The 26,451-nt window shown below is 41.8% G+C and overlaps 1 protein-coding gene across 2 annotated transcripts in view; it reads left to right on the top strand.

Moving 5' to 3' along the window:
• Positions 1-26,451, top strand: part of ERICH1 (glutamate rich 1) — a 135,854-nt gene that overhangs the window by 70,991 nt on the left and 38,412 nt on the right. For both annotated transcript variants that reach the window (XM_040349802.1, XM_040349801.1), the window contains exons 4-5: positions 2,548-2,591; positions 4,438-4,575. In XM_040349802.1, the coding sequence (XP_040205736.1) occupies positions 2,548-2,591; positions 4,438-4,575 (182 nt within the window). The remainder of the gene's footprint in view (positions 1-2,547; positions 2,592-4,437; positions 4,576-26,451) is intronic.

Here is a 26,451-nt window from a genome sequence, read left to right as displayed (position 1 = left end):
GCGAGGAAAGAAACCTAGAGCACCCTTGCAGGGGTCAGTTTCCACAAAAAATGGTACCAATATGAGCCTCACTTTTGATAATCTGGAAGTGTTGCTGTCCCCCTGAACGTACCAAACCAACATTTGGGGTTGAGGAAATAGCTCCTTATCTAGGTTGCCAGCTGCCAAGAAATTTGTGTAAAAACATTGGCTAGTAAAGGCCATTAAAAATACGTCCAAATATACATTTAGCGGCTGGCTTCCAAACAACATAAAGGTCTGTCATACCTAGCTCTATAGCTTGCTCCTTGAAATGCTCATGCATGGCTCCCCAGATGGTACTAATATAGTAGGTCATCTCTCCAGTAAACCTTGATGTTAAAACTGCATGCAGTTCTGACAACATGTACATGTAAAGTATTCAGTTGTCCATCATTTTGGGGTTATTGGTCACACATTATATATTTTATCAGAATTGTCAATTTCTTTAAAAAAAGCAATATCTATTATAGGTCTGTGACACTCAGTGTGGGCCAGGTTGGGGAAAAAAGCCAATGCTGGCAGTGGTACAGCAATGTGATTGTTTTAATTGTTTACCTTTACCAAAAAGTACACTATGCTCCCTTTCATTTCAAATAATGTAGGCCAAAACCACAGTTGTTGGGACCAATGCCCCCTACTTCCACAGAAGGGGGCTATGTCCTGTTTGTTCTGGCCACCCATGCACAATGTTTACCCTCTCTTGTTGCCTATGATGACTTCAACAGCTGTGCAGGAGAGTGTACACACTGCACAAGTGGGGCCTGATGAGACGGGGTCCCTCCCATGGCACTGATCGCAATGGTTGCTCTATCTCTACAATAACTCAAGATGCAGCCATAGTAGACAATAAGGGCTCATTTATATCATAAATGCATGAAAACTGATATGAAAACCAACATCAGTTTTGATGCATCAGTTATGTGCCCTATAAACACCAATGTTTGATGTCCTGTCAGGTTTTTTTTTTTTCGTGCAGAAAAAATCTGCACGTGATAATAGTGTTGTGATGTGAATAGGGCACATAGAGAACAATTGTTTTTCTTTGCCCTTGCAAAACGCATGCAGAAAAACTGACGTCTCTGCACCATGGTGGGAACGAGGCCTTAAAGGGGTTGTAAAGGAAACATTTTTTTTCATAATAAGCATCCTTTACCTGCAGACATTCCTCTTTTCACTTCCTCATTGTTAGTTTTTGCTCAGAAGTTGCTCTATTTCTTCTCTGTTCTGTTCACTTCCTGCTTGTCTGATTGTTACTCACCACTGTGAAGGGAGGCTTTACTGCGGTGGTCAGTAACGTGCACGCCCCCTCCTGGGAACTACATCTGTGTGGCAGGACACTCTCTACGTGTTAGAGACTTCAAGGAGGTGTGAATTACTGGGCGTGCCGCAATGCATACTGGGAAATGTAGTTCTTACACGAACGAGCGCCGCAAACCAGGAAGTGAATGAGAGAACAGAAACTAGAATGCCGGTGATATAGATGAAGGAATTTAATAGGCATTTACTCGTTTTTTAACAGAATCATTACATTATTCTGTCTGTCTACCTTGCAGACATTAATTTTAGGCAAATTTTTTTTTTCCTTTACAACTCCTTTTAATATAGTTCTGGCCTACATTTTTTGAACTGAAAGGGGCCCTGACAAATAGGCATGTTTTTAGCACGCTATCATGTTATACCCATATGGAACAGCATATTGGGCCAAATCCTCAAAGATCCTGCCTAACTTATCTTTTCCCATTTAAGTTATACTGCCTTAAAATTTCTACCTAAGTGCCTGATCCACAAAGCACTTACCTAGAAATTTCAGGCTGTGTAACTTAAATTCTCCCGGCGCAAGGCGGTCCTCTTCTCCAGGGGGCGATTACAATTTAAATGAGGCGCGCTCCCGCGCCGGACGTACTGCACATGCCCGTGACGTCATTTTTCCCGACGTGCATCGCGTGTTTTTACGATACGCCGAGTTTTGAGGATCGCGCCGGGTTAAAAAATTGCGACGGGTTAAAAAAAAAAGATACGGCGGAAAAAAAAAAATTCAAAATTTTAAAAAAATCGCGGCGATCGAAAAAAGTCTGTTTTTACAAGGTGTAAACAGTTTACACCTTGTAAAAGCAGCCCTAATTTTACGTATGCAAACGTAAACTTACGCAGAAAAAACAAAGCTGAAAAGCTTTGTGGATCTCCGTAAGTCCTCATTTGCATACGCAAAGCGGCATTTCAATGCGAAATGCCCCCAGCGGCGGATGCGGTACTGCATCCTAAGATCTGACAGTGTAAGTGTCTTACAGATGTCAGATCTTCTGCCTATCTTTGGAAAACTGCTTCTGAGGATCAGTTCCAAAGATAGGCACAGGGATACGCAGGCTGAACAGCAGTTCCGCCTGCGTATCCCTTTTGAGGATTTGGCCCATAGTGCTTTTTGGTAAAGGTAAACTTTCATTTTAAAAAGTACATTTTGTTAATTGATTTGGACTTCCTTTTAATCATGCAATTTACTTTCTTCTTCCCCTTTTTTTTTTTTTTAAGGTCAGTTGACGGTGAGCTGAATTTGGAAAACAGTATTGTACCAGGTAGGAAAAATTACATCTGTGTTTGCGTTGTTTTAGTGTGTTTACCAAAATATACACTTAAGCCAGTCATACGTGGATTGAAGTAGGGACCTGCCAAACGTTGGGCCCATGTACAGAATCTACCGAAATGATCTTACAGAAATATTCCAAGAATTTTTTTTTAATGTTTCGGGGTACTGCTTGGGCATAATCTTTAACAAATTATCTGGTGGTCTTGCCCAAAGATTAAAGTATTCTGGGAAGAAGTGGCTCCATGGATCAAGAAAATGTCTAATGAAACTATAGAACTAGCACCATTGCACTTCTTGTTCCATGGGACTACTGGATCCATAAAATCTTACAAAAATAGTGTTATACCACATTTATTAAATGCGGCTAAGAGGTTGGTACCCAGGCACTAGAAACAGGTAGCATGCCCCACCCTTATAGAATGGAAAAGGGAAGTGGATACAATAATGGAGCCGGAAAGGTGGGTGCATGAGACCAGAAATCAACAGGAGAAATTAAAAAAAATCGATCAGGTCACAGAGCTGAAGAACGGGGAGATGTCAGTGTAAACACAACATCTCATGTCCTTCCTCTGACATGTCACTGATTGAATGTTCCCTGTCATCAGTGACATGTCACGGCAAGCCACGCCCCCTAACAGTTAGGTCACACTTAACTCTTTCGGCACCCCCTACAGGTTAACCCCTTTACTTTCAGTGTCATTTTACAGTAATCGGTGCATTTTTATAGCACTGATCGCTGTAAAAATGACAATGGTCCCAAAATGGTGTCAAATGACAGTCCACCATAATCTCGCAGTCACGATAAAAAGCGATGATCGCCACCATTACTAGTAAAAAAAAAAGATTAATAAAAAATGCCATAAAACTATCTGATAGTATATCTATACACATCTCTGGACATTTGCTCTGTTACATTATACTCTGCTGTTCCGAGAGAATGTCTTTGATCCCACTTCCTATTACGAGACTGTTTTGTACTTCGGTATACACGGTTTCATGTGACCTTTTTTGCGTTCATTTGCCCAACAAAGGGGTTACTAAAAGATCCAAGGCTAGGTTCACACTACATTCAGGTGTGGCACTGTGTGTAATCACACGCTTCCCCACATCAAAAACATGCTGCTGTTAGTAGAGGGGTGCAGGGGCACCATTGATTCTTAATGGCCCCCTACGCAATGTGGGCTATTAATGAAAACCGCAGCACAATTTCCCGTGCTGGTAATCGCATAGCACTGTGCAGTTTCCCTGCAGCTGCAACTTTGAAAAAGGTGCACGGACCGTTTTCCTTAGGTACAGCAGACCATTCAAATGATTTGGCTGCTGTGTTTTCTGGTGTTTTTTTATAATTTTGTCACTATTTAACCTTGAGAAAGGGATCCTACATAGCCCTAAAATCTTGGCATTTGTATTAATAAGCAATACGTTTCCATAATAGAAAGTGAAATCTATTCTTGGGAGTGCTGGTGACCTCTGCATCATTTCTAAGGTATGATGACCTTGGAGCTCAAGGACTAAAATCTTAGTTTTTGGGTGGATTAGCCTTTTTAAAGAAAATATACTGTATAATTTTAGTTACAATCAATATGTGATGTCATGGCCAGCTTTGTAGTTCTAGTCTAGATGATCTACAAAGTCTATTCATATAAATGCTTTAAATCTGTTTTATTTCATCTAATAAATTAAACTCAGAGCAAACCATTTCACACCCCGAGGATGAATTGCATAACCATGTTCTGTTTGACATGCAAATTAGACATGCACACAGTTAACTAAACTCTGTAATGCATCACACAGTACATAGTTCTAATGCACTACTTTTTTTTTTTTTTTTACAGAGAACAATGAAAAGGAGCTTATGCATCATCAAAAGATCTATACTGTGAGTCTTCCTCCAGGTGACTATGTACCAGGTCCTCAGAATAACAATGGATCCTCGACCACAGAAAACTCAGACATCCATGAAGATATAGAAGGTACATCGTTTTTCGTATGGGATTTTATTGATGCAGGATGGCACTGATATGTTTATAAACCAATATAATTGCAATGTTCTGCTAGTTTTGACCATAATGAAGATGAAAGTGGGCTTTATGAAACTTGTATATTACAAGCTCATTGTACAGATGGAGCACAGTGTCCTTTGTCATTGCATTTTACTTTTTTCTAAGCAGCCTTGTTTGTTTAAGAGCACCATTAAATGCAGTTGTCCTTAGCAGCTAAAGGGGCTGTGCTACTCAGTATAGCATTATAATAAATATTGGGCTGCTCTCTCGGGTTTTAAAACGATTATGCCATTATAATTTTTACTATGTTTTCTGTTGAACTCTTATGTGAACAAGTATTTCACTTGTAGGTATTGACAGATGGTATGAAAATGTGAGATAGTATATTATTTTGAACAAGCAATTCAAGCTTTTATAGAACATTATTCACATTGTATGCTGATGTGAACCATTTATATTGCACACAATTTCTAAAGCGCTCATACTTGCACTTCACAATAGGCTATTGAATTTGCACACGTGATTTGTAATTCATTAAAAATGACATCTTGGTGCTTTGCATTTCATTTTCAATCAGCTTCCCATTTTTAATGATAGGTTGGAAACACCTTAGCACATTAACCTGTTTATATGCATAAAGATGTTGCCCTTCAAGCAAGCCAAAGCGGTTTCCTTCTTTTTCAGATAATTATGGTTTCTGGGAATATCTTTATGCCTAGTTTATTATTCCTGTATATAATTAAAATGTCTGGCTTTTCCATGCCCCCTTTTATGTTTTACAAGTGGTGCAGAGTCTTCTATCCTTACAGCTGACAATATTGATGATTGAATTTCTACAGGCTTACACAGGAGACATTGGGGTTGATTTACTAAAACTGGAGCCGGCAAAATCTGGTGCCTTGGATGATGCAGATTTGGTCTGCTACAGGCTGTGGGGCCAAAATTCGGTCCCCTTTTAATGTCTTGAATAAGAGTATGCTCCTCTGCCCTAGTATTAGATTTAGAAAATATTTAAAAGTTCTGAGATATTAATCTGCAAATCTTTCCATTTTTATTGTATGAAAAAAAATACTGCCAATGCAGCTGAAGGTGGAGGACAATGCATTCTTTGTTATTAAATGAGCCAAAGCTGCTTGGTATACATTTTCTTTCCTTACATATTATCCAGAGAACTTTTAATAACAGCTGGTTAGGGCAGCACATTCAGAAGCTCCTATAAGGGCATAAATCTAATGCGGATATGTTACTTGATGCAGTATATCTACAGGTGCATTTAAAAAATTTGGAATATCATTAAAAGGTTAAATTATTTCAGTAATTTAATTCAAGAGTGAAACTCGTATATTATATTGATTTGTTACAGACAGGGGTTGATTTACTCATCATTCAGATATTCCCACTCAAAGTCCAGGACCTCATATAATGTCCTTGAGCTGGAAGTGGTTTTAAAATAAGATAAAGAATTATAATTATAACAATTAAAATTACAATTAAATTATCCAAGGGATTAGCAAACTATCTAAAAAGGAATCAGAAAATTGTATCAAATCTTATCGAAATGAATTATTATCATCCACATATGTCTCCCTTGTACTCGCAATGTTGGAAACCCAAAAAACAGTACGGGCCTCAGTGCAGTATATCACGACCTTTGTGCTACAACACACCACGTCACTCTAATAGTTTTCAAGTTATCATTAATTGTTATAGAAATTGATTAAATTAGGTTGTTGGTCTCCAACTCCACATTTAACTCATTGGGGGACAAAGGGGGTTATTTATGAAAGGCAAATCCATGTTGCTCTACAAGTGCAAGTTGCACTTGGAATTGCAGTCACTGTAAATATGAGGGGGAAATCTGAAATGAGGGGAAGCTCTGCTGATTTTATCATCCAATCACCTGCAAGCTAAAATGCTGTTTTTTATGTCCCTTGCATGTCCCCCTCGGATCTACAGTGACTGCACTTCCAAGTGCAATTTTCACTTGTAGTGCAAAGTGGATTTGCCTTTCATAAATAACCCCCAAAGTGTTTAACTTAAAAATACAGAATGCCTCCTTTCTGCAGCGCAAGGAAATGTTTTCGTTATCGGTTAGTCCTATCTGCGATGTACTCGATTGCCATGACAGTGGAATAACATCTTTACAGGATGTCGCCAATTTACAAGCCGACCTCAATGCTCTGTCTAATTGGGCGACTAAGTGGTAGATGAGGTTTAATGTTGATAAATGTAAAGTTATGCACTTGGGGGCTGAGAATATGCATGTATCATACATGCACTTGGGGACTGAGAATGTGCATGCATCATACATACTAGGGGGAGTACAACTGGGGGGATCTGTAGTGAAGGATCTGGTTTTTGTTGATCATAGGCTCAATAATGGCATGCAATGCCAAGCTGCGGTTTCCAAAGCGAGCAAAGTCCTTTCTTGTATTAAGAGAGGTATGGACTCCAGAGAGAGAGAGATATCATTTTGCCCCTGTACAAATCATTAGTAAGACCTCATCTGGAATATGCAGTCCAATTTTGGGCCCCAGTTCTCAAAAAGGATATCGGGGAACTGGAGAAAGTGCAGAGAAGGGCAACCAAACTGATAAGAGGCATGGAGGAGCTCAGCTTTGAGGAAAAATTAGAAGAACTAAATGTATTCACTCTTGAGAAGAGGAGAATTAGGGGGATATGATCCACATGTACAAATATATAATGGGTCCATATAATAAACTTGGTGTTGAGTTATTTACTTTACGGTCAACACTGAGGACAAGGGGGCACTCTTTACGTCTAGAGGAAAAGAGATTTCACCTCCAAATACGGAAAGGTTTCTTCACAGTAAGAGCTGTGAAAATGTGGAACAGACTCCCTCCAGAGGTGGTTCTGGCCAGCTCAGTAGATTGCTTTAAGAAAGGCCTGGATTATTTCCTAAATGTATATAATATAACTGAGTACTAAGATTTGTAGGTAAAGTTGATCCAGGGTAAATCCGATTGCCTCTCGGGGGATCAGGAAGGAATTTTTTCCCCTGCTGTAACAAATTGGATCATGCTCTGCTGGGGTTTTTTGCCTTCCTCTGGATCAACTGTGGGTATGGAGTTGGGTGTATGGGATTGTACTGTGTTTTTTATTTTGTTTGTTTATTTTTGTTTGTGGTTGGACTTGATGGACTTGTGTCTTTTTTCAACCTGACTAACTATGTAACTATGTGACTTCAAGGCATTTGATGTCCATATTATGATGTAGCAGGGAGTGTCAGGGGACACTATGCTGGCCACATCCCCCTTTAATGAACCTCCTATGTTCGCCTATCCGTTTAAGCAAGGTACGGCCAACGTATTGATTGTACCCAATCTCCCTGCCTTTATTAGAGATTCTAGCCACGTTTTGGACACATTACAACACTAAAATTGGGAAGAAGGTTATCTGTGGGCTTCCTTAGACGTGTTCATTTATATACATCTATTCCACATGCAGAAGGTCTAAGAGCTCTACAATACTTCCTTTACAAAGGCCTAACTTGAGGGTACAGAATTTTGCCTGCAACACAATTTTACCTTTCTAGACCAGTTCTATCTCCAGCTCCAGGGTACGGCAATAGGGGCAAACTTTGCCCCTTGTTACGCCAACATTGCAATGAGATACTGGGAGGGGTTTTCAATTTGGAACAACAATCTCTTTGCCCAAAACATGGTGTTATACGGCAGGTACATTGATGATGTCCTAATCATCTAGAATGGCACAATTGAACAACTTTCCCCTCTTTTGTGTCCCATTGTAAGGGAAGTGTTGGCTTGAAGTTCCTTCATGTTCTAGATCCAATCTTACTCTTTTTGATCTAGAACTATTACACAAACGGGGCAACATTTCCTAGTACAAGGGATGATGATTTTTTTGATAACATTTTTGATGGTCTTTATTTTGTTTTCTAATCCCTTGGTTATTTTAATTGTAATTTTTAATTGTTATACTACTATTATTATTATTATCGGGACGGCGATATTGTGGCGGACAAGTTGGACACTTGACACATTTTTGGCACCATTGACAGCGATCAGTGCTATAAAAATGCACTGTTTACTGTATTAATGTCACTGGCAGGGAAGGGGTTAACACTTGCTGTCAGTGTGGTATGGAATCTATTAATACATATGGGGAATTTGAATTGCATAACATTTTCAGTGTTTTTGTGCAGTGCCTCCAACCTTACAGTAAAAATATGAACTTTGTTCAGACAATCGGTAACATACCATAATAATTTCCTGGGTTCGTTAATCTATGGGAAATTCTTACCAACCTATAAATATCTCCCGATAGAATTAAATAAGTAAATAATTTTATTAATTTACAAATATAATTATAAAACTTCATACAGAACCGGAATTTCTGGTGATTAATATTTTGTACACTTTACCAAAGACATCAACGCAGGAATAAAACAATTTTCCTTAATATGTGACAAATAACCCAAGGGTAGCCCAAATGACTATGTTAAAACAAATTGCGATAATTGCGCCTTAAAGCGGTGGTTCACCCTTAGAGGGCATTTTTTAGCCTTAGATTCCTGCTCGTTTTTACTAGGGGAATCGGCTATTTGTTTTAAAATATGAGCATTACTTACCTGTTTTCGAGATGCATCCTCTCCGTCGCTTCCGGGTATGGGCTGCGGGAATGGGCGTTCCTTCTTGATTGACAGTCTTCCGAGAGGCTTCCGACGGTCGCATCCATCGCGTCACGATTTTCCGAAAGAAGCCGAACGTTCGTGCGCAGGCGCAGTATAGAGCCGCACCGACGTTCGGCTTCTTTCGGCTACGAGTGACGCGATGGATGCGACCGTCGGAAGCCTTTCAGAAGACTGTCAATCAAGAAGGAACGCCCGCTCCCGAAGACCCATACCCGGAAGCGACGGAAGAAGATGCAGCTCGAAAACGGGTAAGTAGGGATCATATTTTAATACAAATAGCCGTTTCCCCTAGACCGAACGAGCAGGAAGCTAAGGGGGAAAAAAAAAAATGGTTGAACTCCCGCTTTAAATTCAAAAACACAATATCTCTTGTTGCTTGGAAAATAATCTTCAGAATTTCTCCAGCCGGAAGGAATTCGATATATGTCTTGCGGAGCCAACAGATATTATCAATTTGAAGGAAATAATAATTTAACAGGGCTACTAGAGTGAATAGGGCGATAACTTTCCCTGGGACCACAGTGGTCAAATTTGTTGCAATACAGATTGATCTTCATTTCAACTACAAACCACTTCAACACACAAGACCAATAACATGGGACAATTTTTTCTACTAAACTACTGTACCCTTCACACAGTATTGGATAAGATAAAATATAAGCAGTAGAATACAATTCCTATGATTTTGGGAAGAGAAAAAGATTATCAATTTTTATGGTCAATATCTCACCACTGTTTAAAGGATAGGATGTATATTCGATTCGTCCTAGCAGCAATGTCCAGCGAGATGGTGAGTGGTCACTTACTACCAAATTTGTGTTCGTCCAGAGAGTGTATGTCAGCGTGTGGGTCCGTCATCTTGTCTCTATGGCACCTCCCATACTTTATACCATCTGGGACAATAAGCTCATAAAATTATAATAAGCTCAGCCCAGAAGGTATGGCTTATTTTTCCATTGGTTAGAAAAATCAAATGATTTACTTTAGTAAGTTCAGGTAATATCACCTTCAACCACTAGGTATGTCTGAGGGCAGAAAAACGTGTTCTAAATTATCTGTTAAAAAAAATTCTATTTTCATAATGTGTATTGTTTGTAGATTGGTGCTGGAATATATATATATATATATATATATATATATATATATATATATATATATATATATATATATATATATATATATATATATATATAATTTAAGTACTCTGCTAACTGGTCCAATATAAAATACGCTTAGTATAATTTAAATTGATCAATATCGCATAAAATGGTTCTATATATGCATAGATGTGGAATAAAACCCTGTACAGCGTTGATCTGAAAGTTGTGTCCTCTCCTGTATGCAGACAGGAGGGAGAGGAGCCAGAGGGGAAGATAGCACAGCCCACATTTGTGCTAGGAGGGGGGAATTGGGGGGGGGGGGGTTGAGTGAGAGTTTCTGTTGGGGGGGGGGGGGGCTTGTGCTAGAATTGAGGATGTTGGGGATGTATTTGTGCTAGAAGCAGGGATTTTTTTGGAGGGGTAATTTGGGGTAGGGTAGAGTAGATTTGTGCTAGAAGCAATTATTTTTGGTGCAATAATTCCTAATGACACCCCCAGGCATTTAGCAAGTGCACATGTGTTTGCACCTGTTAAAATGCATAGTACTGCAGCACCAAGCGTTTTGGTGCAGCAAGAATTTTAAAAAAATCACGTGTTTCACACGCATAGAGCAGCCCATTGAAAAAAATAATAATAAAAAAAAATGTAATTTTTGTATATTATATAAAGACTTGTTTAGCTAGGAAAAATGCATGCTATGTGTATATTTTTATACAGTTAGTCATGATTCATATGTCTTTCATAACACTGATTGGCATCTTAAAACGATTTTTACTTCAACTTTTGTTTTACATCAAAATCTTATATTTTTACCTTACGACAGCATTATCATTAGGTCAGTAGACCATAAAATCATAATTTGTATCTATGACCTGGAATATAATATATAATTTGAGTGCTTATAATCAAATATAGGTATTTTAAAATACTGAATGTACAAATTTCAAATATCTTCCTAAAATTAATGAACTAAATGAACTTTGGACAGACTCAATGAATATTTAGAGAGAGTTTAGCTGTATACACAATTCCTAGAGTCTAATACAATGTATTTTGTTATTAAGCTGGAGGGCAGGTTGGGACTTTAAATTAAACATGCACCTAAGAGAGCGATAATGGACAATGGGTGTCTGACCAGTAGAATGCATATTAGAGCTGTACTAGCTGAATCTCTATACTCAGCACACAGGACAATAATACATAATAATATTTATTTCATATATATACACATACAGGGCTTTTTTTCAGGGGGAACTTGTTGGAACTCAGTTCCACCACCTCTGGCCCAGACCATTGGGGGGGGGGGTCTGCTCACCACAATCACTTGTAAACACAGAAGTATTGTTTCTGTGTTTACAAGTGACAGCTCTGCACTCTGTATGTAATGCAATCCTGGTTTTTAATGCCCCTTTAAGACCCATCCTCCTGTTTTTTCATGAAATCTGACTGACCACACCCACTATTTGATGTGCTTTGGAGGGTGTGTGAGTTCCTGCACCTATTGTTTGAGAAAAAAAGCCCTGTACACATATAAATTATAGCATAAAAGCATTACAGTACTTGATGGTAGTAGTATAAAAAAAGTCAGGCAGATTAATCCATACATCACATGATAGCTATATACATATCATGATTGTTACAGCATAATACATTAAAAATCGTGCAATTATCCCATGTAGTACATGATAATAGCATCGGAATAGCTTGACGCGTTTCGTGCAACTCTGCACTCTTCAGGAGCTGATGCTAATGTGTATCTAAAATTAATAAGATATATAGACTGTTGATACAGGGTCTAAAATGAACTGGAGGGTGTTTATAAAAGGGGGGAGAAGGTAAAGACAGTATATACTAGTGTGGGACATACTAAAAACATGTCCCAAGACTTACAAATCCCCTGCGAATCTCATTGGTAGCGAGATGGACTGCAAACCTTTGCTTGTTGCAGTTTTATCCCTCGCTTACCACTACCTACTTCCTGGATTTAGTTGTATAACCTTATATACCACTTTCTCATTCTATCTAGAGATGGTCTACCCCCACCTAGTCATTATATCGTACTTTCATGTTTTTGATGCACTATACTGGTTTTGCTTGATGCATACCTAGTTATCATATTACATAGTATAGTCTACTTACGCCATCACGTCTTTTATCCCTTTATAGATGTCTTCACGATTACACAAATTACTTTTTATTTCACTATCCATGGGTTACCCTAGCCCTTGGGTCAGGTCCTCTGAGGGTCTTCAACATCTATTTTGGAGATATACCATCTCAGTTCCCGGTACTGCTGACTTGCCCAGCCAGTTTGCAGCCCATCTCGCTACCAATCAGATTCGCAGGTGATTTGTAAGTCTTGGGAAATGTTTTTAGTATGTCCCATACCAGTTTATACTGTCTTTACCTTCTCCCCCCCTTTTATACACACCCTCCAGTTCATTTTAGACCCAACAGTCTATATATCTTACTAATTTCAGATACACATTAGCATCAGCTCCTGAAGAGTGCAGAGTTGCACAAAACGCGTCAAGCTATTATGTACTACATGGGATAATTTCACGATTTTTAATGTATTATGCTGTAACAATCATGATATGTATACAGCCATCATGTGATGTATGGATTAATCTGCCTGACTTTTTGTATACTACTACCAAATACTGTAATGCTTTTATGCTATAATTTATATGTATATGAAATAAATATTATTATTATGTATTATTGTCCTGTGTGCTGAGTATAGAGATTCAGCTAATACAGCTCTAATATGCATTCTACTGGTCAGACACCCATTGTTCAATATCACTCTTTTAGGTGCATGTTTCATTTAACCACTTAAGGACCGCCTCCTGCACATATACGTCGGCAGAATGGCACGGCTGGGCACAAGCACGTACAAGTACGTCCTCTAAGTGCCCAGCCATGGGTCGGGGGCCCGCGACCCGGTCCGAAGCTCCGTGGACCCGAGCGCCGCTGGAGTCCCACGATCGGTCCCCGGAGCTTCAGAACGGGGAGAGCTGTGTGTAAACACAGCTTCCCCGTTCTTCACTGTGGCGCCGTCATTGATCGTGTGTTCCCTTTTATAGGGAAACACAATCAATGATGTCACACCTACAGTCACACCCCCCTACAGTTAGAAACACAAATTAGGTCACACTTAACCCCTTCAGCGCCCCCTTTCGGTTAACTCCCAAACTGCAATTGTCATTTTCACAGTAAACAATGCATTTTTTGCTGTGAAAATGACAATGGTCCCAAAAATGTGTCAAAATTGTCCGAAGTGTCCGCCATAATGTCGCAGTCACAAAAAAAAAAAAACGCTGATCGCGATAAAACTATCCCCTATTTTGTAAACGCTATAAATTTTGCGCAAACCAATCGATAAACGCTTATTGCGATTTTTTTTTTTTTTCCCCCAAAAATAGGAAGAATACGTATCGGCCTAAACTGAGGGGAAATTTTTTTTTTTATATATTTTTGGGGGATATTTATTATAGCAAAAAGTAAAAAATATTGCATTTTTTTCAAAATTGTCGCTTTATTTTTGTTTATTGCACAAGAAATAAAAACCCTAGAGATGATCAAATACCACCAAAAGAAAGCTCTATTTGTGGGGGAAAAGAGGACGCTAATTTTGTTTGGGAGCCACGTCGCCCGACCGCGCAATTGTCAGTTAAAGCAACGCAGTGCCGAATCGCACAAACTGGCCAGGTCCTTTAGCTGCCTAAAGGTCCGGGCCTTAAGTGGTTAAAGTCCCAACCTGCCTTCCAGCTTAATCGCTATATAGGGATGGAGACACTGGACCTCCAATCCTATGCCTTATTTAAAGTCCCAAATTTCCCTACCTCCCCTCCTCCCCTCCTTTAATGTATTTTGTTAGACAAGGGTGATTTCTTTGTGATAACAGTCTAGTTATGTATCTGTGTATCCTTTTTTTATGGCGGTGTTTGTGTCTCTTCTTTTATATACCCAACAAAGAGAGGTAAATATTGTTTTTGGTTTCTGCTTTGTAATAAGTTGATTGTCTGAAGAACCGGTTTCTATCATTCTTGTTTTAAGTGGTTTCAGGAGGAGAAGAATTCAATTATTGCGAAATCATAGTTCATTGGTTTTGCAATTTCATATAGAAATATCCTGACACATTAGGGGGCAATCAAGGGGTTAACTATGTTCCCTAGGTGTGTTCTAACTGTAGGGGGGATGGGACGGACTAGGGGAAGAGAGAGATCGGTGTTCATACTTGGTATGAACACACAACGGTTCTCTCAGGGCAGAGGAGAGAGATTATTTGTGTGTTCACGCACAAAAATCCCAGTTCTCGCTCTGTCACGAACGATTGCGGGTGCTCGGCAGTCATCGCGCCAGCCGGGTACTCGCATCAGTTCCGGGTACACTCTGCGGGCATATATGCGCCCCTAATGGCCAAAAGGCAAAGCGACGTAAGGTAACGTTGTTTCGTCCAGCTGTGTCATTCTGGCGCAGTAAAACTGCGGCGGCTGGTCAGCAAGTGGTTAACACTAGATTACAGAAAGCTAAATTTACAAAAATGTCAACTATGTGATGTGGGGGATCGTTGGCTCATGTGTTGGATGCGTTTAAACAAGTTGTGCCAGTCCAAACTTGTAGGTTTAGAAGGCTTGCAGCCCCCTTTTAATGAATACAAAATCAAAGTTCACAGCACAACAGTTTGCCACACAGGGGTGCCAGCCTTCACACAGCAAAACTGTAAATTCTAAGCCACCTGGCTCTCTTCTGCAGCACCACTGCTTCTGTCAGGTTACTTTACCCATCTCTCTGTTAACTAAGCCTTAATGACAGCAGCCCGCTGCATGGGCCCTGTCCTGGCCTGTAGGTTGACATTCACCTGACACCCTGGGCTCACTCTAAGACTTAGTTCCCCCCCTCCCAGGCCCATTGATTCACCCATTTCTTCCAACCCTCTTGGTCTCCCAGACTTGCATAACTGCCTCACCTTTCTCAGTCCTGTGGACATAGAACTGGGAAGCCCTAAACCATGCTCATATTTGGTTTATAACTGTCCTGCGTACCTGTGTAGTCAAACAGGCTGCAGGCCGCCAGCAAAACCTGGACTAAAGGCCAAGGTGCCTTGAACCTTCAAGCTCCAGGTCCCGAATCGGGATTACAAAACCCAGATAAAGCTTAAAAACACAGCTTTCTCCACACATAATGTACTGCAGAGCTTCTAGAACTGCAGCTCTAAGGCCCCGTACAGACGAGCGGACAAGTCCGCTGGGAGATTTCGGTCTGATGGCTGTACACACCATCAAACCGAAATCCGCGCGGACAGAGAACGCGGTGACGTAGACGACACCGACGTTCTCTATCGCGCGAGTTCAATGCTTCCACGCATGCGTCGAATCAATTCGATTCATGCGTGGGATTTCGGTCCGCTGGTTAGACGTACTAACCAGCGGACATGTCCACCGGACAGCTTCCCAGCGGACATGTTTCTTAGCATGCTAAGAAACATTTGTCCGCTGGAAATCTGTCCGCTAGCCTGTACACACGATCGGATCTGTCCGCGGACCAGTTTTAGCGGACATGTCCGTTCGTGTGTACGAGGCCTAATGCCGCATACACACCATCACTTTATGTGATGAAAAAAAACGACATTTTCTGTGAAGTAAAAAACAACGTTTTTGAAACTTCAATTTTCAAAGACGAAGTTGCCTACACACCATCGTTTTTCTCACAATGTTCTAGCAAAGCGAGGTTACGTTCACCACGTTTTTCCATTGAAGCTCGCTTCATAAGTAGCTTCTGGGCATGCGCGGATGAAAAAACGTCGTTTTAAACGACGTTTTTGCTACACACGGTCAATTTCTGTGAAGTAAAAGTTGACGTTTTGAAAAACGACACATAAAATTGAAGCATGCTTCAATTTTTTTTGGTCGTTTTTTAGAAGACATAAAACGATGTTTTCCCCCACACACGGTCAATTAAAGTGACGTTTTTAAAAACGTCATTTTTTTTCATCACATAAAACGACCGTGTGTACGCGGCATAAGAATCGTGCACATTTATGAAAAGGATAAGGAAATGATGCAAATTTACTGGGCCTCGCACGGTCACACTCCTCTTCCTGACAGATTATTTCAGCTCAATGCTGTTGCCACACCAGTTTCACATAACACTTGTAGGATGATTATACCACAATACACTCTTGCAGTTTTATGTCACAATACACAATGAAAACCCATCATGTCATTGGTCCCCATGACCTCCCTTAATCTACTATTACTCAATTAGTGTAACAAATTACAGTCTATTATAACTTTTAAACACACAAACAATGTGACAATGCTTTGATTGGTAGGAGGGAAGAAGTAGAGAATTATCGAAGAAACATTTTGTTAAAGTCACCTCATATACGTTTGGTTTTTGTAATTCCAGATTCAAATACATTTTTAAACGTAGTTTGGTATACCTATCCAACATTAACCACTTAAGACCCGGACCATTATGCAGGTTAAAGTGGAGGTTCACCCAAAAACTCAATTTTTAACATTAGATTGAGGCTCATTTTGTGAAGGGGAATCGGGTGTTTTTTTTTTAAATCGAAGCAGTACTTACCGTTTTAGAGATAGATCTTCTCCGCCGCTTCCGGGTATGGGCGTTCCTATTTGATTGACAGGCTTCCGACGGTCGCATACAGCGCGTCACGATTTTCCGAAAGTAGCCGAACGTCGGTGCGCAGGCGCCGTATAGAGCCGCACCGACGTTCGGCTTCTTTCGGCTACTTGTGACGCGATGTATGCGACTGTCGGAAGCCTGTCAATCAAATAGGAACGCTCAGTCCCGAAGACCATACCCGGAAGCGGCGGAGAAGATCTATCTCTAAAACGGTAAGTACTGCTTCGATTAAAAAAAAAACGATTCCCCTTCACAAAATGAGCCTCAATCTAATGTTAAAAATTGTTTTTCGGGTGAACTCCCGCTTTAAGGACCTTCCCCTTTTTGCGATTCGGCACTGCGTCGCTTTAACTGACAATTGCGCGGTCGTGCAACGTGGCTCCCAAACAAAATTAGCGTCCTTTTTTCCCCACAAATAGAGCTTTTTTTTGGTGGTATTTGAGCACCTCTGCGGTTTTTATTTTTGCGCTATAAACAAAAATAGAGCGACAAATTTGAAAAAAAAATCAATATTTTTAACTTTTTGCTATAATAAATATCCCCCAAAAATATATATAAAAAAAAACGTTTTTCCTCAGTTTAGGCAGATACGTATTCTTCTACCTATTTTTGGTATAAAAAAAATCGCAATAAGCGTTTATCGATTGGTTTGCGCAAAATTTATAGCGTTTACAAAATATGGTATAGTTTTATTGCATTTTTATTAATATTTTTTTTTTTTTACTACTAATGGCAGCGATTTTTTTTTTTTTTTTGTGCCTGCGACATTATGGAGGACACATCGGACAATTTTGACACATTTTTGGGACCATTGTCATTTCCACAGCAAAAAGTGCTATAAAAAAGCACTGATTACTATGAAAATGACAATTGCAGTTTAGGAGTTACCCACTAGGGGGCACTGTAGTGGTTAAGTGTGACCTCATATGTGTTTCTAACTGTAGGGGGCGGGGCTGGACGTGTGATGTCAGTGATCGTCTTTCCCTATATCAGGGAACAGACGATCACTGCCACAATGAAGGTGTGTTTACACACACCTCTCCCCGTTCTTTAGCTCTGGTGACCGATCACGGGACACCGCCGGCAATCGGGTCCCTCGGGCGCGGTCACGGAGCTTCGGACCGGGGTCGCGAGTGCCCATGGCTGGGCCTTAAAGAGACACGTACAGGTACGTGATTGTGCCCAGCCGTGCCATTCTGCCGACTTATATCCTCTGTAGGGGGTCCTTAAGTGGTTAAAGGTGTTGTAAAGGTACAATTTTTTTTTTTCCTAAATAGCTTCCTCTACCTTCGTGCAGTCCTCCTTCACTTAAACTGAATAGTTAACTGTGATCTGAATAGTAAAGTGTTCTGAACAATATGGGTCTGTTATGAGTTATTTCAAATCAGTTCAAAGGAACTTGGTTACAAAAGAGTAGTTTTCATTAGCTTCTTTCGTTTGTCTATGGACAAGATGTTTTAATCAACATTTACAGCTTCTGCTGACTTTTTTTTTATTTTTATAAATAATGAAAGGAGCTAGGTTTCATTCTGGGTTCTTCCTTGAAATTCTCTCGGGCTAAAGGTGCTGTCCATAAATGGACTGGCAATATCATTTTTAGCTGTTATGTTTTGACCTGTGCCTTGAACATAAAGTAATATTATTGAAGTATGGTAGGAAATGGATTTTAAATCCTCCTTATTTTATCCCATCAGATACAGTAGGTAGAATTTCATCTTGTGTTTTAAGGGTGTGTTCGTGGGAGACCGCTTAAAAATTATTCAAATTTGAGTTTAATTTGCTATTTATACTTGTTTTTGTATATCTTCTTTTTTGTTCTCTCTATATTTTACATGAAAAAGTCAGTTTTTTTTTTTTTTTTTTTTATAACCGTGACTATGCAGGATGACCATTGTGTTAAGACGTCACTGATTGAGAACACTTTGAATCCTTAATAGTTGATGTCATTTTCATTTGACACACAATATGAAGGCCTCAGCAATATGTTGTGGTATCAACAGCTGTCAAATGGTGGGCCACCAAGAGGTCCTGTGGCAAAAGATCAAACATCTGCTTGTACTGACTGAGCTGATTTACTGTTTGCTGCCCGCTCACCTGTGTCCTACCAACCAATGACTATTGGTTGCTAAGAACATGTCCTGTACCCGCACAGCTTTAAGCTGGCAGGAGGTATGGGCTGTGCTCTTTCCTCCCTGTCTGTATACGTGAGTTAAGACAGAACACACTCGAATCTGACTGTACAGGGTTTGATTACCTCCCCCATCTCTTCCTGTCCTGGCAGCAGAAATTGTGGGTAGGGGGCTGTAATTAAACTCTGTACAGTGTTGATCTGAGAGTTGTGTTCTCTCCTGTATGCAGACAGGAGGGAGATGAGCTGGAGGGGAAGATGGCACAGCCCACATTTGAGCTAGGATGGGGGAATTTGGGGGGAGAGGGGGCAATTTTTGAGTGAGAATTTCTGTTGGGAGGGGGGGTTGTGCTAGAATTGAGGATGTGGGGGCTGTATTTGTGCTAGAAGCAGGGATTTTTTTTGGAGGGGGGGATTGACTTGACTGAAAAAAGGTTGAGAAACCCTGTGCTGAATTACTTATACTATTGGGACCGCTATGTGGAACAGCCATGTTACAATCTGCAAGTTAACTGCACTTGTTTTCTGCTTTAAAAATAACTTCAAGGTCTGTGCCATCTCAGCACTTTCATTCTAACACCTACTGGAGTGTAGCCAGTTTGGCTGATGTACATGCGCAACCCTTGTTCTGCTGTGTTGAGTGTGGAGACTGCAGATCAATTTGTCTTTCTAGGCCAGCCCACACAAATAATTTTTTTCTGGTCTTTAGACGCTGGGGGATTAAAACACCCTCTTCTTTTTAATCTGAGCACTCCAGCTTTAAAATCTCCCAGCCGTCACTGCAGTCACAATTCTCTTACTGCATTATTTCTAAAATAATGGAGTTGGTAGTTAGCCCAAAAACTTGCCTCCAGAGATATACAGTATAAGAAACCTGTTGCAGATTCAGTCTCTCGCTATCTACTGAAAACTGAAATTTCAGATTTGGTTGATCTCAGATAAGTATACTTTAGCTGAAAGACTAAGTTCACCTATTTTTCCCTCTAAACTCCAGCTTTCCTATGTACCATTAACATACCTCTGTTACAGAAAAGTAAAAGCTTTCTCTGTCTTCTAGGACAGGGCTTACCTACGTCTCCACAGTCCCCAGTAGAAAACTCCTCCATTACCCATCCTGAAATTTGCTATTTGAAATGGAAAAAGCGTTACAAGTCAGTAGTTCACCAGTTGACCTCATTACCTCCCCCCCCCCCCCCCATTTCTTCAGAAACTTGCAACACAGTATATTCCCTTATTTTTTTCAATTCACCACTATCCCCTCTGGAAAACAAAACAAAAAAAAGCTAAATTAAAATGGCAAACTACTTACAAAAACAAACACATGTCGAGAGCAAAGGTCGGATCATCTCGAAATGTGGGGAGGCATAAAAAAGGAACCAGCCATAGGAGATGGGATGGGCCACTCTGTCTAGTCCTAGATGGTCAATAAATGGCATATATAATGAGCCTACACAAAACCTTGACATTTATATATCTAAGTTTATTGGGCCTAACATAATCTCAAAGGTACTTACTGGCAGTGGACTGGTAAACAGGTTTCCAAAAAACTAAAATCCAAAAGAAAGAGTTCCTCATACCAAGATTCATAACCATCTCTCTAAAGGTTAAATGGCTTACAGTATATCCAAAGTGCAATCAAGGCAACAAGATTTAGAAAAGCAGATGCTCCACTTCCCATAGTGTGTCCCGCCTAACCAGGCCAGGCTGAAAGGAGAACGTTGGGCAAGACATCAATACATTCTCCTTCTGCAGCTATTCCCATAGGGTTACTAAGAAAAAAGTGCATAGCCATGGAGCACATTGCTTACCTGACTAGTCCATCCTCTTTGCACAAGACAAATGTTGTCAGATACCATTCAACATGTCGAGACAATGCCCCCATTAACCCCACCCCTAATATATATATATATATATATATATATATATATAATATAGTTCCCAAGGTCCACCTACCAACGTCCATTGCCAGAACAATTAACCATTCACAGACAGTTCTTATACTGGGTGGCTGGTGGAGTCCTTTCCCCATTGAGCACACAAACCTGGAAGTACCTCCATAGTGTAACAAACTATTGGGTCCACAGACCAAAATAATCCAAGCCACCTTTCACAGAAAAACACAGCCAAAAAAAGGGGAAAGAGACAAGCGGGGACGCCGCCTGCTATAATTCAAGCCACATTCCACAGAAAATAACTATGTCCAGACAGAGGCTTACATTGTATAACCAGTTAGACAAAAAAATTATAATCCAACTAAACTTAAATTTTAAATATTTATGTTGCTTACATTACCACCAACATGATTGTGCTGTCAGAGGTAGACAACATGTTTAAGTTTTAAGAAAGGGGCTAAATGAATTGCATCATTGAGGCAGTAGCATGTAATCTATGTATAAACCTGGCCTCAACTTGTAACATACGTTGATCAAAATCACCACCACACGGGTGGAGGTGTATTCTGGCCAATGCCAGAAACTGCAATAAATCCAATTTTTGTATGCATGTCTTTCTGAAAATGCCTTCTTGTTGGGATCTCTAAGTTGGCCCCTCAAATGTCAGCGACGTAATCTTTATTGAATGGCCATAACTTCTTATGTGTTGTGCCCATGTAAAAGGCCCTCAACCACATGTTAACAGATTATCCCAGTCGTTTCACAATTTACAAAATGTTGGTTGTGATGTCACCTACAGTCACTGCTTCTTTTGTCACACATATAAAGTCACAGTAAGAGCAGCTACCGCCTTTAAAAATGCATTTGGAGCATGTACTGTAGGGGTCTTGCCTACCTCTTCTGTCAAAATGTCTTTTAACCAGGCTGTCCTTTTTAGTGATTGGCCACATCTAAATGTCAAGTGCGGGCGATCTGCAAAATGCATGATAATATTATCCTGACTTAACAAGTGCCTGTGTAACTGTGTAATTCTCCTGATCTTGTCATTTTGACTGTTAAATTGTAAGATCAGTCTCCCTTTAATATTTTACTGTGGTTTGTTGGCATGATAGAGTAGCAAATCACGTAGGCTTCCTTTCTCTTCTCTTTCTGATATGCCTGCTTAAACAGGGTAGCCTTGTCTGAGAAACCCATCTCTCAGACCTCGAGCCTGTATTTTAAAGTCTTCAACTCACGAACAATTCCTGCAAAGTTGCTTATATTGTCCCATGGGGATACCCCTGATAACGTGTCTAGGATGTACACTTTCCATGTGAAGCAGGGAATTCCCAGCAGTGGGTTTCCTAAAAAGGTTAGTAGAAAAAATTCCCTTTTGGATCTTTACTAATGGTTAAATTTAAAAAAGGTAAAGTCGTTTCATCCATATTGAGTGTGAATTTAAGATTCCACTCATTGTTAAGTTGCCCCACAAATTTTAATAATGACTTGCGCTCTCCAGTCCAAAAAATAAGAATATCATCTATGTACTTTCGCCAGAGCAACACTTGGTGAAGGTACAAAGACAACTAGTCAAAGCCACAAATCAACTGCTCCCCCTCAAGATAGAAGTTTGGCATATGAGGGGTGTACAGGACACCGGGGGTGGGTCCTGGACGGGTGCTATACGGCACCACTGTTTGGACTATGATCCATTTAAATAGAGGTAGAAGGTTCAGGGGGTCACCCAAAAGTGGGTGAAAAGTTCCAGGCAGGCGCTAATTCAGAGAGGACTGGCTCGCAGTCTTCTCTATCTTAATAAAGTAGTTTGGGGCCTGGAATTTTGGAGGCTCCAAAGTGTTATTTGGGTGGGATGGAGACTCCACTCCTAAACCCTGGAAGCCAGCGCACAAGGGGTTAAAATCTCAGACAACCACCCATTAAAGCAGGAAGTGATGCTGGAGGGAGTGAGTGAGTTGGGAGAGTGCACCTGTGAGGACAAGATGGAAGTCTGCTAGCTGCTCAGAGAGGACTTTTGAGTAGTTTGGAAGTGAAGCTGTGTCTGCAGGGAAGGTCTGGAGGACTTCTTACTAAAAACGTATGTGCCTTTCTTTTGTTGTGATGTTTTGGATGCTGAAGAAAAGCTTTATTTTGTTTTGTTTGGTCACCAATAAAGACCCTTTGCTTTACTGACACGGTTTTACGCACTTGTCTCTCGGAGCTTAAAGACGCCCAAAGTTTACAATTGGTGTCGAATGCGGGCAAAGTGCATTTGCAGGCGCAAAAAAACGTTTAAAACTGACATTTAAAGAGACAGTATACTTATGGCATGTCTTGGGTGAAGTCAGCCCAGGTGTTACAAACAGCAGACAAAGGCATGGAGGAGGTCGTTAAGGCTTTGGCACAAGCCACTGTGACCCAGCAGCAAGCCACTGTGACTCGGCAGCAAGCCACTGTGGCCCAGCAGCAAGCGTCAGCAGAGTCAAACCGTCGCCATGAGGAAGCGATGGCTCAGCAGCAGCAGGCCCTGGCACAGGCTATAGCTGCGCAGCAGGAAAATACACGGCTGCTATCCGCCCAGTTTACGGCCCAGCAGGAGTCCACTCAAGCACAGGTGGCTGCCTTGCAGGAGGCCGTACAGCAGCTGGCTCAGGGACAAGCGGTCGTTGCCGTTAGCAACCCAGTGTCTGTTAGAGCCAGCCATTTCTTGCAGAAACTAACACGCAGCGATGACGTGGAAGCCTTTCTTACCACCTTTGAAAGGATAGCAGAGAGAGAAGCGTGGCCCCGGGACCAATGGGCCGGCATTATATCGCCTTTTCTCACTTGTGACCCGCAAAAGGCCTATTTTGACCTCCCAGCTGAGCACATCAAAGACTATGAACGTCTAAAAGCTGAAATCCTGGCCCGCCTGGGAGTGACCACAGCTGTCCGGGCTCAGAGGGTGCATCGCTGGCGGTACAAATTGGACCAACCACCCAGGTCCCAGATGCATGAACTAATTCAGTTAGTTAAAAAATGGCTGCAGCCAGAAAAGTTGTCAGGTCCACAAATGGTGGAACGAGTGGTGATGGACCGGTACCTACGGTCCCTACAAGATGACCTACAGCGCTGGGTAAGCCATGGAAACCCTACTAATGCTGACCAGCTGATCGAGCTGGTTGAACGGTATACCGTGGTGGAGGACCTGCTTGGGCCTGCCAAGCGTCGAGAACCCACGCCAAGGACACCCAGACCAGCCACCAACCTGAGGAGAGAAGCCTTGCCAGATGTTGGCGTCCGCAGGTTTACACCATCTGCCATAGAACCACGGAGGTCGGTTCCTGTACCAAAGATGGGAGACATACAATGTTGGCGATGTCGGTCCTGGGGGCATACCCGGCACAATGCCCACTGCAGGAGGAGCCTATGGAGTGCGGAACTGGTCGGAGAAGCTCCTTCTATGTGCGAAGTGTGTGTACCACTCATCTTGACCTGGCTGCAGGACGGTTTGAGTGTGAAGTGTGGGTGAACCACCTTCCTGCCAGGGCCCTACTGGACTCCGGTAGCATGGTAACATTAGTACATGCCAGGGTACTTGGGAGGCTTAGACCAGTGACTAAAACTCTTCGGGTGGTATGCATTCATGGGGATACCAAGGAGTACCCCTTGGTTCCGGTGACTGTCTCTTATGGCCATGCCTCAGTTACACAGGAGGTCGGGGTGGTAAACAGTTTAATTCATGACATCATAGTGGGGCGGGACTGTCCACTATTTCTGGAACTATGGAACGAGGTGCAAATGGCACCACCAGGGGAACTGGGGGCACTGGGCCTGGAAGGGACAGGGTCCGAGGGGTCCGGAGCTGAAATACACCCCTCTGATATAGAAATACCTACCATTGATAATGAAGTCGCAGGGAATGCTAATGTGGAGGATAATGCCCCTGACCCAGGTCTTAAACCCGGGTTGATCTCTGAGGTGGGGGAGGTCTTCCCATTACAAGTCATGCTGGGGGAGGATGACGAGGAGCTCTCCCTGGTTGAGGAGGATGAAGGGGAAACATCCTCAAGGCCAGTACATCCAGATCTAGACGTGTCCAGAGGTGCATTTGGTACCGCCCAATTACGGGACCCTGCCTTGGTCAATGCTCGAGAGCAGGTTTCTGTTGTTAATGGGGTCCCACAAATGCCAGATGCAGACCAGAGGTTCCCTCACTTTGCGTTGAAGGGGGACTTACTGTATCGAGTGGCTGAGAGCCGAGGGGAAACTATAGAGCAGTTGCTGGTTCCCCAACCGTATAGGCGGATGCTCCTCGATCTAGCCCACAACGATGCACTGGGAGGACACCTGGGGGCGGAGAAAACAGAGGCCAGGATAAACGACCGGTTTTACTGGCCAGGGTTGAAGGCCGAGGTTAAAAGATACTGTGCGTCTTGTCCCATTTGCCAGTTAACCGCCCCAGTGCCACACTATAGAAACCCTCTGGTGCCCTTGCCGATTATCGAAGTCCCGTTTGAACGGATCGCTATGGATCTGGTGGGACCCCTGGTAAAGTCGGCACGGGGCCACCAATACATATTGGTCATCCTAGATTACGCAACTAGGTATCCAGAAGCTGTCCCTTTGAGGAAAGCCTCCTCTAAGGCCATCGCCAGGGAGTTGTTTCAAATGTTCTCACGAACTGGGTTCCCCAAAGAGATCCTGACAGACCAGGGTACCCCTTTTATGTCAAAGGTAATGGCGGACTTGTGCAAATTGTTTCAAATTAAGCAGTTGCGGACGTCTGTCTACCACCCACAGACCGATGGCCTAGTCCATGTTGAGAAGAGTAGTCCAGAAAGATGGGAAGGATTGGGATATGTTACTCCCTGCCCTGTTATTTGCTATCCGGGAGGTCCCGCAAGCATCCACAGGTTTTTCGCCATTTGAATTAGTGTATAGACGAAGGCCCCGGGGGTTACTCGATCTGGTAAAAGAGACATGGGAAAGTGAATCATCACCACACAAAACGGTGGTAGAGCATATCTCTCAAATGCGAGAGAGGGTGGCTAAGGTGATGCCACTGGTGAAGGAGCACATGCAGAAGGCCCAGGATGCCCAAAGAAGAGTGTATAACAGGTCGGCTAAAATTAGACAGTTCCAAGTAGGAGACCGTGTGGCTGTTCTAATACCCATGGTAGAGAGCAAATTCTTGGCCAAATGGCAGGGCCCATTTGAGGTAGTAGAGAAAGTCGGTGAGGTGGACTACAAGGTACACCAGCCAGGGAAAAGAAAACCATACCAGATCTATCACATCAATTTGTTGAAACCCTGGAGAGACAGAGAACAAGTGTCAGCGGTAGTAGGGGTACAGTCAGGGGACCATGCAGGGATCGACTTGGTGCAGGTTGCTGCTACCCTGACTAGACCTCAAACCCAGCAACAAAAGAGTTTCTA

Source organism: Rana temporaria, chromosome 4, assembly GCF_905171775.1.
Source record: "Rana temporaria chromosome 4, aRanTem1.1, whole genome shotgun sequence".
NCBI lineage: Eukaryota > Metazoa > Chordata > Amphibia > Anura > Ranidae > Rana > Rana temporaria.
This window is presented reverse-complemented; position numbering and strand designations above follow the sequence as displayed.